The 12232-nt window shown below is 39.8% G+C and overlaps 1 protein-coding gene across 1 annotated transcript; it reads left to right on the top strand.

Moving 5' to 3' along the window:
• Positions 1 to 1061: 1061 nt before the first annotated feature.
• LOC114296490 (akuammiline synthase 1-like) lies at positions 1062 to 3537 on the top strand. Its single transcript, XM_082887028.1, has one exon. It carries the CDS (start codon positions 1911 to 1913, stop codon positions 3291 to 3293), a length of 1383 nt encoding a protein of 460 aa, XP_082743154.1. The 5' UTR covers positions 1062 to 1910; the 3' UTR covers positions 3294 to 3537.
• Positions 3538 to 12232: the final 8695 nt, after the last annotated feature.

Here is a 12232-nt window from a genome sequence, read left to right as displayed (position 1 = left end):
GAGTTTTTGTTGAGTCGTATTCAAGTAATTCGGTATTTTTATATAGTTTTAGATTTAGCGAATCGAACTGAACGAGCAATTTTGAAAATTTTAATGAGTTTTGAAATGTATTTAAACTTAACTTATTTACCTAACAAATTGAGCTCAAATGAACTTTTTATGAGCCGAACATGAGTTGAACTTAAGCTGTTTAGTTCATTTATCACCCCTACTCAACAGGACAAGTTAACCAAAATGGATTGAGCATTGGCATTGACATCATACCGAGAATGAGATAGAGTCTTTCTAGCTCACTTTAGCTCAATTTGTTTAGGACGAATGAAAGAGAAAAAAAAAAAATTTAACTTTTATTATTTTGTTTAGCTTGAGAATGGTTGAGTGTAATTTTTTTTTTTTGTACAACCTATATTAACATTGTAATTAATTTTTAATTTTTTTGTTAAAAAACACAAGAAAATTTGAATGTTTGAGTTATTTATAACTAAAATTTAAAATTTTTATATCTTTTTTCTTACAAATTTTCATCTTAATAAAATGCTTGCAAGAAAATATATTTTCTTTTCTATTTCTTTTCTTTCACTTTCGTTTTCTATCAAATTTTTTTTTGGGCATCATAAGTCCTATCTTGATAATTTGAACTGCATATTTTTTAAACCACAACTAGTAAATTATACATGAAAAAATCTTGATTTGATTACCATAACCACATTAGTTTATAACATTTATTTAAAAAAAAATGAATGACAAATATCATTTCAAATCTAAGACATATATTTTTTTAGAGATAAATACGATAAATAAAACGTGATTATGGTTATCGAATCAATATGATTTTTCTCATGAATAATTTACATATTGTGGTCTTAAAAAATGAATTGTTCAAAGAAAAATATTTGAGACCCACAAAAAAACACTCACAATTTGGCCTGTAATGAAATAGTATGATAGGTGTCAACTTTTGATTAGTTACATAATCAATAATATAAGACCTACTTTTTTTACTACATCTTTATGAGTGAATTTGTGAATCTAAAATGTAAGTTTTTTTTTGATCGGCAAAGAAAATTTTATTGATGAAGCACGTACAGGGTACAATGGGAAACATCAATAAAGAAGAGGAAGGAGCTAGAGGAAATTCAAACCTCCAAGTTGGTGAGAAACCAACAAAAGAGAAAGCAAAAACAAAAAACACAGCATCAATCCAAATTCTGCTAAGAGCATAAACAAAAAAACCTGCTAAGAACAGGCCACTGAAAACAAAAACCACTGAAATCAAGCACTCCAATGCACATCCAACATACTGCAGATTACCACTACACAGCACACCCGAAGCAGCCAAGATTTGGACGAGGCAGATTAACACTGCACTGATAATTCGAAGACACTGCTACCAGAACTTCAACCGAAGCAGAACAGTAGACAGACAATGCAGATACCAAGCCACAAACAGCCCATAGCAGCCACAAACAAAATTTGAACTTAGCAGCCACAAACAGCCCATAGCAGCATAACACCTATCATCCCACTGCACCAATTACATTTCATCCACTCTGCAGCAGCCACATAAAACCAATCTGCTGGTGCATACCCACTGCGTAAGGCAGTCCAGCAAAATAAGCTTAATATTAAGCTTAATCTTCAGTAGTCCACAGCAGCCACCGAAATCCAAAATAAGCAAAATAAGCTTAATCTAAAATGTAAGTTTTTAACATTACTTTTGTTTAAATTATTGAGATAATACTCATACTAGACCTCACAGACCCAAATAGGCGGTTCTTATAAAAAATGTAGAGCTTAAATTAATAAAATTAAAACTTAAAGGTTTAAAGTTTAGTATTTAGAATGTGTGATAATAAAAATAAATAAATAAAAAATCCACAGTTAAAGTCGTGAGGCATGGCTCACGTGTAATGAGAAAATACCTTTCTCAGTTCACATATATAATCTCCATTCTTGTAGTGTTTATAGCAAAGCAAAATATAGAGACAAGCATGGAGATGAAGGTTGAGATAGTAGCTAGAGAAATCATCAAGCCATCTTCTCCCACTCCCAATCAATTTAGAATTTACAAGCTCTGTTCTAGGGATCAATACTCTCCCCATCATTACATCCCAGTTGTTTTCTTCTATGCCAACCCTACTCGTGATGTGATTCACGAAGAGTTGGTTAGCATAAGATCCCAACGCTTAAGGGAAACTCTCTCTGAAACCCTCATTCGCTTCTACCCACTTGCCGGAAGACTGAGAGACAATCTCTTTATCGATTGTAACGACGAGGGTGTTGATTATTTGGAAGCTCGAGTCACCCACTGTCGTCTCTCAGACATTCTTGAACAACCCAAAGCCGAAGAAATGTACCGTTTATTTGAACCCGTCCCCGAAGACTTTAACAAGAACCCTCTGTTATTCGTTCAACTTAACTTCTTTCCATGCGGCGGAATGGCGCTTTGTGTGCGTATGTCTCACAAGATCGCCGATGGAGTCGCGTATGCCGCCTTCGTTAAGGCCTGGTCAGACATCGCCCTCGGGTCGTCTGAGACTATTGTCCCAGATTTCATTGCTGCCTCGTCTCGCTTCCCACCGAGAGACGACTGCCCGGTGTTGTCAATGACGTTCGTGCAGATGACCGAGAAGATTGTCACAAAAAGGTTTGTGATCGACGCGTCGAAAGTTGCTACCCTCAAGGCCAAAGCGACCAGCACGGGCGTGCAGCAACCAACCCGCGTCGAGGCTGTCACTGCGGCCCTCTTAAAATGCGCAGTGACTGCCTCCCGATCACATGTCCTTGAACTTGAAACTAACGTTTCAAGTCCAAAGGCATATGCGTTGACAGGGGCTGTCAACATGCGCACAAGGCTTGAGCCACCCTTACCAAAATATTCTTTTGGAAATATAACTGGATTGTTGTGGGCAATGATCGAAGATGGTGGGGCAGAAACAGACTTGCCAGGCTTGGTTTGTCAGCTGAGGAAAGGGGTTCAACAGTCCACTGATAACAATTTCACCGCTGAAAAGACCAAACTGTTGAGACTCAAGGGAGAGGCTGTGAAGGTGTATCGCCATAGCAGTTGGTGTAGGTTTGGTCTATACGAACTTGATTTCGGGTGGGGGACGCCAACATATACGACTGTTGTTTTATTTGGTGCCCCAATTGGAATTGCATTGTTGGACACAAGCGATGGTGACGGAATAGAAGTGTGGATGACTTTGTTGAAAGAAGACATGGCCGTGTTTGAAAGTGATCAGGAGTTGCTAGCTTTTGCCTCGCCAAACCCAAGTGCACTCGAAAATTGATCAATTAATATTAATAATAATGATGTTATGATGATCAAAGTTATTAAGAATAAATTCTTGTAAGTCGTTGGATCATGCATATGTGCTGCACCTTTTGGTGTTGCAAGTGTCTGATTCCTTTCTTCGAAGACTCCAATGTTGTTTGGTATTTGCTTGGTTACTAAAGTTGGTGTAGGTGGGAGATTAGTCCTTCGTGGATGACTGTAAGACATTAATGTTACATTTATTTTCTCTTGTGGTTCAATGGTCTATATATTTTTTACATATTTTATTTTATTTGAACTTCATAATTACATAAAGTACAGTAATTAAAATTTTAAATTTGAGATAATTATTCTTCTAAGATAATAAGCAAACCTTGATGGACAAGAATTATTTTGATAGAGCTTATATGGCCATCTTCTCTCATCTATATAAGGATGTGTGACTCGCATTTCATAATTATAGTATTTTTTCATCACTCAAAATTTTATAGTCATCCTAATTAAGAGAGACAAAGAGAAGAATGTGAGTCAAGAATTTAAGGTTCAACTATTAGGGATATGTTCTCAACTTCTCTAATTCAATGGCTGAGAAATGTATGTTCGTTTTATTCTTGAGATGTATTGAATTCAAAATCTTGTTCCGTATTATTATTATGGTTCATGTATATTAATTGTTTACATGTGGTATTAGAGCCTTAGTTTTGTGAATCAATACACATTGGAATAATAATATATGTATGAATATGTTATTACTAGTGGTTACTCGTGCTATGCATGAGACTTTATAAATTAAAAAAAAAAATCATTATAATTTTTTTGAAGTAATTTAATATTTTGTCTTGTGGTATATATGAAATTTATAAATTAACTTTTATGTTTATAACTTTTTAAACTATTAGTTTAAAAAAATTTTAAAAAATATATTTATAAATTTGTTTAGTGGAATTTTGATAATTTGTATTAAAAAAAATTTAAAACTGATTAATTGAGATTAAATGAGTTATGACATAACCCTTCTTGTTATGAAAATATACAAATTTAAAAGTTATAATTCATACAAATATACAATTCTATGATTAAATATGAAGTGAAGTGATATTTAACAATAATTAGTATGATGTTTCTATTATTAATCCAATAATTTAAGTTATATTTCTTTTGATTTCAATTTCATAACTAAAAATATAATATGATATAGTACACACGCAGATTTCCAGTCGTTAAAAATAAGAAGGTTTCAAAATATTTTCAAACTTCCATCATTTTCTTTTAATTTTTTTTTATCTAATTTGATTTTAAATTTGAATAAAAATTTTGATTTGATATGAATTACTTTAACTTTTTCATTAAATTTTTATCAATTTTTAAAAGAACTTTCAATCTTATGCCATTTGTTTTTTCTTTTCGCCAATTTTGATGGAAAAAAACAACAATTCAATTAATTGGAATTATAGCGAAATAACATGTTGAAATAGTCAAAGTTTGACTATGTGGTTAGTTGAAATGTATAATTTAATTAATTTTTTTTTTATCATATTTGTATATAAATTGATACATATAACTACATCATTATAAGTTGAATTATGAAAAAAAATTTGAGGTGTCAAACATTTTTCATTTGTAAATATCCTACATATTAAAATAAGAAAAAAATGTCTAGCTTTTAGATATGTGTTTATTAGTTTTGTTTTATGGATATAAGCAATTGATGTTTCAATTTAAAAAATTAAAAAGTAAAAAAAAAAAAAATAGATTGGGTTTTTTAGAGATAAAAGAAACCATCTAACTCTTCTATATATTATTTAAGGTGGACTATTTTAATCACATAAAAAAAATAGAAATCATATTTAGAGATTATGCTATAGCGATCCTGGTTCTTCCTTCTTTGATTGTTGTATCCAGACTTAGGTTCCGTGGAGTTGGTTGTTGTATATGTCGTGTTGTTATCCTTTAATTCCATATATTTGAGTTTTAGGATGTCTTGGGCATGTTTCAAACAGGTTGGTTGAGCTTTAGTCCCACTCCTTGTTGCCCAGATTTTTGGTGGTCCGCTCAAGCGGGTCCCATTGCGCTCGAGCGGAGTTTACACACTTTCAGCATTTTGTGCCTCTACAAAACTATTGCAGGTGCGTTTTTCACGCTTGAGCGGATTTCCTTATGCTCGAGCGTCTCGCGCTCGAGCGGACCTCTTGGTGCTCGAGCGGGTGTTCATTGTCTGTAAAAGTACTGGGCGAGTGTAATCTATGCTCGAGCAGGTTCCTCTTTGCGCTCGAGTGGGTATATTTTTTTTTTGTGTCTTGGCGCTCGAGCGTGTCTTTTTGCGCTCGAGCGGGTCCAGTTTCTTGTGTTTGACGCTCGAGCGTCCTATTCTCCGCTCGAGGGGGATAGTCGTATATCAGTTGGCAGCTAGGTGATTTTGAATCACTTTTCACATTTCCTTTCTCTCTCTTACTTTTCTAAGCCCTCTTTTGAGAGCTCCTCTCTCTAAAATATACCTTCTCTCTAGGGATTGATCTAGCTTGAGTGATCTACTCCCTTAGTGTCTTTGCAAAGAGTGTAGAGCTTGACTTGGGCTTCCTATCAATCCGAAAATCTTGTGTTTTGGAGCATTTGGAGATTTCTTCATCATCTCCTTCGAGTTTCATCTCTTGAGGTAGGGATTCTTACTCATCTTTATGAGCTTTGACCTAAATGTTGGGTTTTATGTATAAATGGTTTGATTTGGGAAATTAGGGTTTGTGATGTGATACATTGGAAAAAGGGGTTTTTGTTCTTTTGATTCAAACATATGTGTTTTGGGTCTAAAAAGGAGGTTATTGATGTTGTTGATAATATTTGGACCTTTGGGTCAATATTGAGAAAAAGGGAGAAAATGTCATATTTGGGTATATTTGGATCATTAGTGTAATTAATGACATTTATTATCGGAATATGAAATTGAATTGGAAATAATGTAATTGACTCATTATGAGATAGAATGGTGGAGTTGAAATTATTAATCACCCACCTTGGAAATTGTTGATAATTTATCTGTTGGATGTAATTATTATTTGTTTAGAAATAATTGCTTTGGGCTATCGATGGAGGATAGTCTTGATTGTTGTAGACATTGCATGATGATTAGGTGAATTAAAACTAATCAATTGAATATGTCATTGAATATTACGGTTGGAATAATACATCAAATTTATGTATTGATTGATTATGTATATGATATGTGTTTATATACATTGTGTTGTGTGGGAGGAGATAGGGGATGTACTCCACGGTTTAGGGAAAGATAGGGGATGGACTCCATTGATACAGCAAATATGTGTATCTATTGAAGTATTGATACAGCGAATATGTGTATCTATTGTGAAGTATGGAAGTGTTTGTGTGATATTGATATAGCGAATTTGTGTATCTACTGTGACGTATGGAAGTATTGTTGATATGAGCTATAGTCTCATTAAATTATTGGCCAGGTTCTGAGCCTTATTCATAAATTGAGAACTAGATAAGAAATGGAAAATGGAATGAAACATGGACAGATTTGTCATGTAATTGAAATGAGTTATGAATTGATTCATGTGAGTTAAACATTTATCAAATGCTCATGTTTTAGTTATTGCTCATATTATGTTTAACATATCTCTACTGGGCGTTGGCTTACCATATATGTGACATCATTTTCAGGTGCAGGTGTTATGCCACCTCCAAGGACGTAGCTTGGGAGGCTTGAGACAGATGGACTCCTTTTGATGTTTTTGTTGTATTACTTGTATATCAAGCCAATGGCTTATTTGTGTAGAGTTAGTACTCTCTTTTTGTAATCAAGTGTTGACTTGGAAAGTTATAAGCGTTTAGGGCATTTACTTTTGTTGTCAACATGTAATACCTTTTGTAAGAATACTCTGATGATTATAATATGAAACCTCTTTTCCTTATCGTGAATGTATGATATAATGGGTTTATTTTGAGGGCATTACAACTTGGTATCAGAGCGTACAGGGTTCGAATACCTTGAGTACGCGGGAAGTGGTTAGTACCACAATGTGTTCGTCTCGCTTGATGGAGACTTAGATGTAGTGTTATATGATTATGTGATAACATGTTTATGTGACTATTTGGATATGAGATTTAGTTTCTAGGATGTTGATTAGATCCTTGGGTTTCTGTGAGTCTTGTTGGAAAAGTACTTGATTAATACTGTTTCTAACCGGAACTCTAGTAACGCCTCGGGGCTATCATTATCCAGAAATGAAATTCGTAGGTGCTTATGTGATTATGTGCTTACATGGAATGAATTACAGTTGTCCAATGTTTTAGGACGCGAGTGTTATAGCTTCGTCACATTTGTGAATGTGCTAATGTTCTTCATTACCTTTATTAGGATGTCAGGACGAGGACGTGGTGGTAGGCGATGTAGGCCTAGGAGGCAGGAGATGCCTATACCGAATGAGGTTCCAGCGCAGCAGGAGGGTGTTGGTCAGGCCAATGTAGCCGAGCCAGTGTGTCAGCAGGCCATGGGTGCCTTAGCCCATGAGATAGCTGGAGCTATAAGGGAGTCCATAGGCATTCTCAGAGTTGAGAATCCAATCAGGCTCAGGTTATTGATGCAGGGCCTTCCTTTCTGAAGAGGGAGTTCTTCCGGTCTAATCCGGACGTGTTTGTTGGGGATCCTAAGGAGCCACTTAAGGCTGATGAGTGGCTGGAGCAGATGACTAAGACGTTTGAGACGATTGGCATCGAAGACGGGGCATTGAATGTGACCTTGGCATCTTTCCAACTTAAGGGGGATACGGGTCAGTAGTGGAAGTTCATGAGAGGACGTATTGTTGGCACATGGGAGGCTTTTGTAGATGCTTTCCAGGAGAAATTCTTATCTCCAGCTGTCAGGGAGAAGCTGAGGGACCAGTTTTGTCAGCTCAAGCAGCTGAGTTTATTAGTGGCCGAGTTTGAGGCCGCATTTACTAGCTTATCCAGGTTCGCACCTGAGCTTGTGGCGTCTGAGGAACACCGTTGTATCGAGTTTGAGAGGAAGTTGAGGCATGGCCTCAAGATGAGAGTTGGGGGTTCTATGACCCGGGACTATGGACGTCTGGTGGACGCTACAGCCTATATGGAGATTATGATGCAGGAGGAAGAAGAGAGACAGAGGGGCTCCAAGAGGAGTCAGGATGGTCAGAGAGACGGTAGGAGGCAGATGGGTCCTAACCCTCAGCAGTCCCAGGGTGCTTTTGCTAGATCGACCTTTCCACTGTCGAGTACAGGCTCTGGGAGAGGCAGCCAGGGAGACATTACCTGTTATAAATGTGGTCAGCTGGGCCACAAGTCTCCAGCTTGCCCGCAGAGGGAAGGAGGGCAGAGGGCGGCTTCATCTTCTGCTCGACCTCAGAGGTAGAGTCAGGGCAGAGGCCAGCCACTTTCTTGGTACTAGTGTGGTCAAGCGGGGCACCTGAAGAGGTATTGCCCACAGTTGAGTGGTACATCTGGTGCATCTGGGTCGAGGCAGAGTTTTCAGCCAGCTCAGTCAGTTCAGGCCTCGAGGGCCAATAAAGGGGCTTCATCGTCCCAGTCTGTGTAGTAGTCTTTTGCTCCGAGAGGTGAGCAGGTAGATCAGGGGCCTACTGGGCGTGTGTATGCTGTTGCCGCGCAGGATCTAGTACCGGTTCCATCTGTTGTGAGAGGTACCTTTTTGTTTTGCAACTCGATTGCCAATGTGTTGATTGATACGGGTGCATCTCATTCCTTTATATCTGCTGCATTTGCATCTGTTTTGGGGTTGGAGTTGGCATAGTTAGCATCTCCTATTTGTGTAGTATCACCTGTTGGGGGTGAGTTGATTTTGAAACAAGGATGTAGAGGGTGCGATATAGAGGTCGCCGATCGCCAGCTTCCTTTTTCATTTGTAGTTATGGCTATGTCGGGTTTTGATGTTATTTTGGGTATGGACTAGCTATCGTCATACCGGGCAGTTATTGATTGTTACCACCAGCGGGTCACAGTATGTACCTTGAGCGGGGATTGTTTCCATTTCTTGGGGGATCGAGTTGGTAGTGTATTGCCACCGATGTATGATCCGAGAGGGCAGAGTGAGCTTAGTGGTCTTCTCGCTAGCTTTATGAGTGGTGAGTGTGATGAGACCCAGATTGTGTTGCCGAGAGTGGTTTGTGAGTACTCGGATGTCTTTCCCGAGGATCTTGTGAGTTTGCCACCATATCGAGAGATCGAGTTCTCTATTGACTTAGTGCCCGGCACGGCGCCGATTTTTATGGCACCTTATCGTTTTGCCCCAACCGAGTTGAGTGAGTTGAAGATTCAACTCCAGGAGTTGCTGGATAAGGGCTTCATTCGCCCTAGTGTTTCATCGTTGGGAGCACCGGCCCTCTTTGCTAAAAAGAAAGATGGTGCCTTGAGACATTACCGGAAGTTGAATCGAGCTATAGTAAAGAATAAGTACCCTATGCCCCGTATAGACGATTTGTTTGACCAATTGAAAGGGTCCCGTTGTTTCTCTAAGGTAGACTTGAGATCGGGTTACCACCAGTTGAGAGTCATGGAGGAGGATATTCCTAAGGCGGCATTTCGTACGCGGTATGGCCACTATGAGTTTCTGGTTATGTCTTTTGGGCTCACCAATGCACCGGCAGTGTTTATAGATTTGATGAACCGGATCTTCCGAGAATTCTTAGATCGTTTTGTAGTCGTTTTCGTGGACGACATTCTAATTTATTCACCGTCGGAGGAGGAGCACAAGGAACACTTAAGAGTGGTGCTTGAGTTGCTTAGAGCCCATAGGCTGTATGCCAAGTTTGGAAAGTGTGAGTTCTGGCTAGGAGAGGTCAAGTTCTTAGGCCATGTGGTTTCCGGGGAAGGGGTGTCTGTTGATTCATCCAAGATTGAGGCCGTGCAAGATTGGGTGCAGCCTAAGAGTGTTTTTGAGATCTGCAGTTTTCTGGGATTAGCTGGGTATTACCGTCGGTTTGTGAAGGATTTCTCCAGACTAACTTCGCCGTTGACTAGATTGACACTGATAGGGGTCAAATTTGTATGGAGTGAGACTTGTGAAAAGTCGTTCCAAGAGTTGAAAATTAGATTGACCACCGCTCCGATTTTGATTATCTCGGAGAGAGAGTTGGGTTATGCAGTTTATTGTGATGCCTCACGAGAGGGTTTGGGTTATGTGTTGATGCAAGAGGGGAAAGTGGTAGCCTATGGCTCACGTCAGTTAAAGATTCATGAGAGGAATTACCCTACACATGACCTAGAGTTAGCAGTAGTAATTTTTGCCTTGAAGATTTGGAGGCACTACCTCTATGGTGAGAGATTCGAGGTGTTCTCGGATCATAAGAGTTTGAAGTACTTGTTTACTCAGAAGGACTTGAATTTGAGGCAGAGAAGGTGGATGGAGTTCATTGAGGATTATGACTTTGAGTTGCACTATCACCCGGGAAAGGCCAATGTTGTAGCCGATGCCCTTAGTAGGAAATCCATTAGTGATGTGGCTTGTATAGCCATCCGGGAGTGGGAGATGTTAGGTGCACTTGGCGAGTTCAATTTGCTTCTGGGCGAATCTGTTGAGGCTGCGGCTTTGTTTTCTGTTGTTGTGCAGCCTACACTTGTGAGTCGAGTGTTAAAGGCACAGAGAGGTGACCTTGAGGTAAAATCCCTCCGAGAGAAGATCTCCAGTGGGAAGGTTGAGAAGGGTTTGGCGGTGTATCCCGACCTAAGTGTGAGATACCTAGACCGTTTGTTTGTGCCGGAGTCTTGCCAAGAGGAGGTACTCCAAGAGTTTCACCATTCACGCCTTGCGGTGTATCCGGGAGGCACCAAGATGTATCGTGATTTGGGTCGCCAGTTTTGGTGGCGGGGTATGAAGAAGGATGTGGCAGTCTTCGTATCAAAGTGCCTTACTTGTCAGCACGTGAAGGCCGAGCATCAGAGGCCAGCGGGTTTGTTACAACCCTTACCTATTGCCGAGTGGAAGTGGGAGCATGTCACTATGGACTTCGTTGTAGGTCTTTCGAGAACTCAGCGGGGTAGTGATGCTATTTGGGTGGTTGTAGACCGGTTGACTAAGTTGGCGCACTTTGTCCCAATACGCGTAAGAGATTCGGTAGATCATCTTGCCGACTTGTATATTCGGGACATAGTGAGGTTGCACGGGGTCCTAGTGTCGATTGTCTCAGATAGAGATCCACGTTTTACTGCTAGGTTGTGGCAGAGTTTACAGAGTGCCTTGGGCACTAAGTTGACCTTTAGCACGGCTTATCATCCTCAGATTGACGGGTAGTCCGAGCGTACTATTCAGATCCTTGAGGATATGCTTCGGGGTTGTGTCCTTGACTTTAGTGGGTCGTGGGAGAGGCACTTGCCCTTGGTGGAGTTTGCCTACAACAACAGTTTTCAGTCGAGTATCGGTATGGCACCGTTTGGGCCGAGGTGGGTGATGCACCTTTGTTGGGCCCGGAGTTGGTGAGGGAAACGACGGAGAAAGTTGAGCTTATCCGTAGGAGGCTTGTTACAGCCCAGAGTCGCCAAAAGAGTTATGCCGACCGTAGGAGGAGGCCTTTGGCATTTGACGCGGGTGATCATGTTTCTCTGAAAATATTGCCTAGGCGGGGTTTGATGAGGTTTGAGAAGAGTGGGAAGTTGTCCCCTCAGTTTATAGGTCCTTTTGAGATCCTTGAGAGGATTGGCGAGGTTGCCTATCGCTTGGCTTTGCCGCCGCAGTTGTTCGGGGTGCATAACGTATTTCATGTTAGTATGCTTCGAAAGTACGAGACGGATCCGTCCCATGTGTTGGATTGGACCGGCTTGGAGGTTGGCGAGGATATCTCGTATGATGAGACACCGGTTCGGGTCTTGGATAAGCGGGATCAAGTCTTGTGAGGCAAGACCATTCCCTTGGTGAAAGTTTTGTGGAAACATCACGGGGTGGAAGAAGCCACTTGGGAACGTGAGTTGGAT

Source organism: Camellia sinensis, chromosome 9, assembly GCF_055761805.1.
Source record: "Camellia sinensis isolate YWXY chromosome 9, ASM5576180v1, whole genome shotgun sequence".
In the NCBI taxonomy this organism is placed as follows: domain Eukaryota; kingdom Viridiplantae; phylum Streptophyta; class Magnoliopsida; order Ericales; family Theaceae; genus Camellia; species Camellia sinensis.
This window is presented reverse-complemented; position numbering and strand designations above follow the sequence as displayed.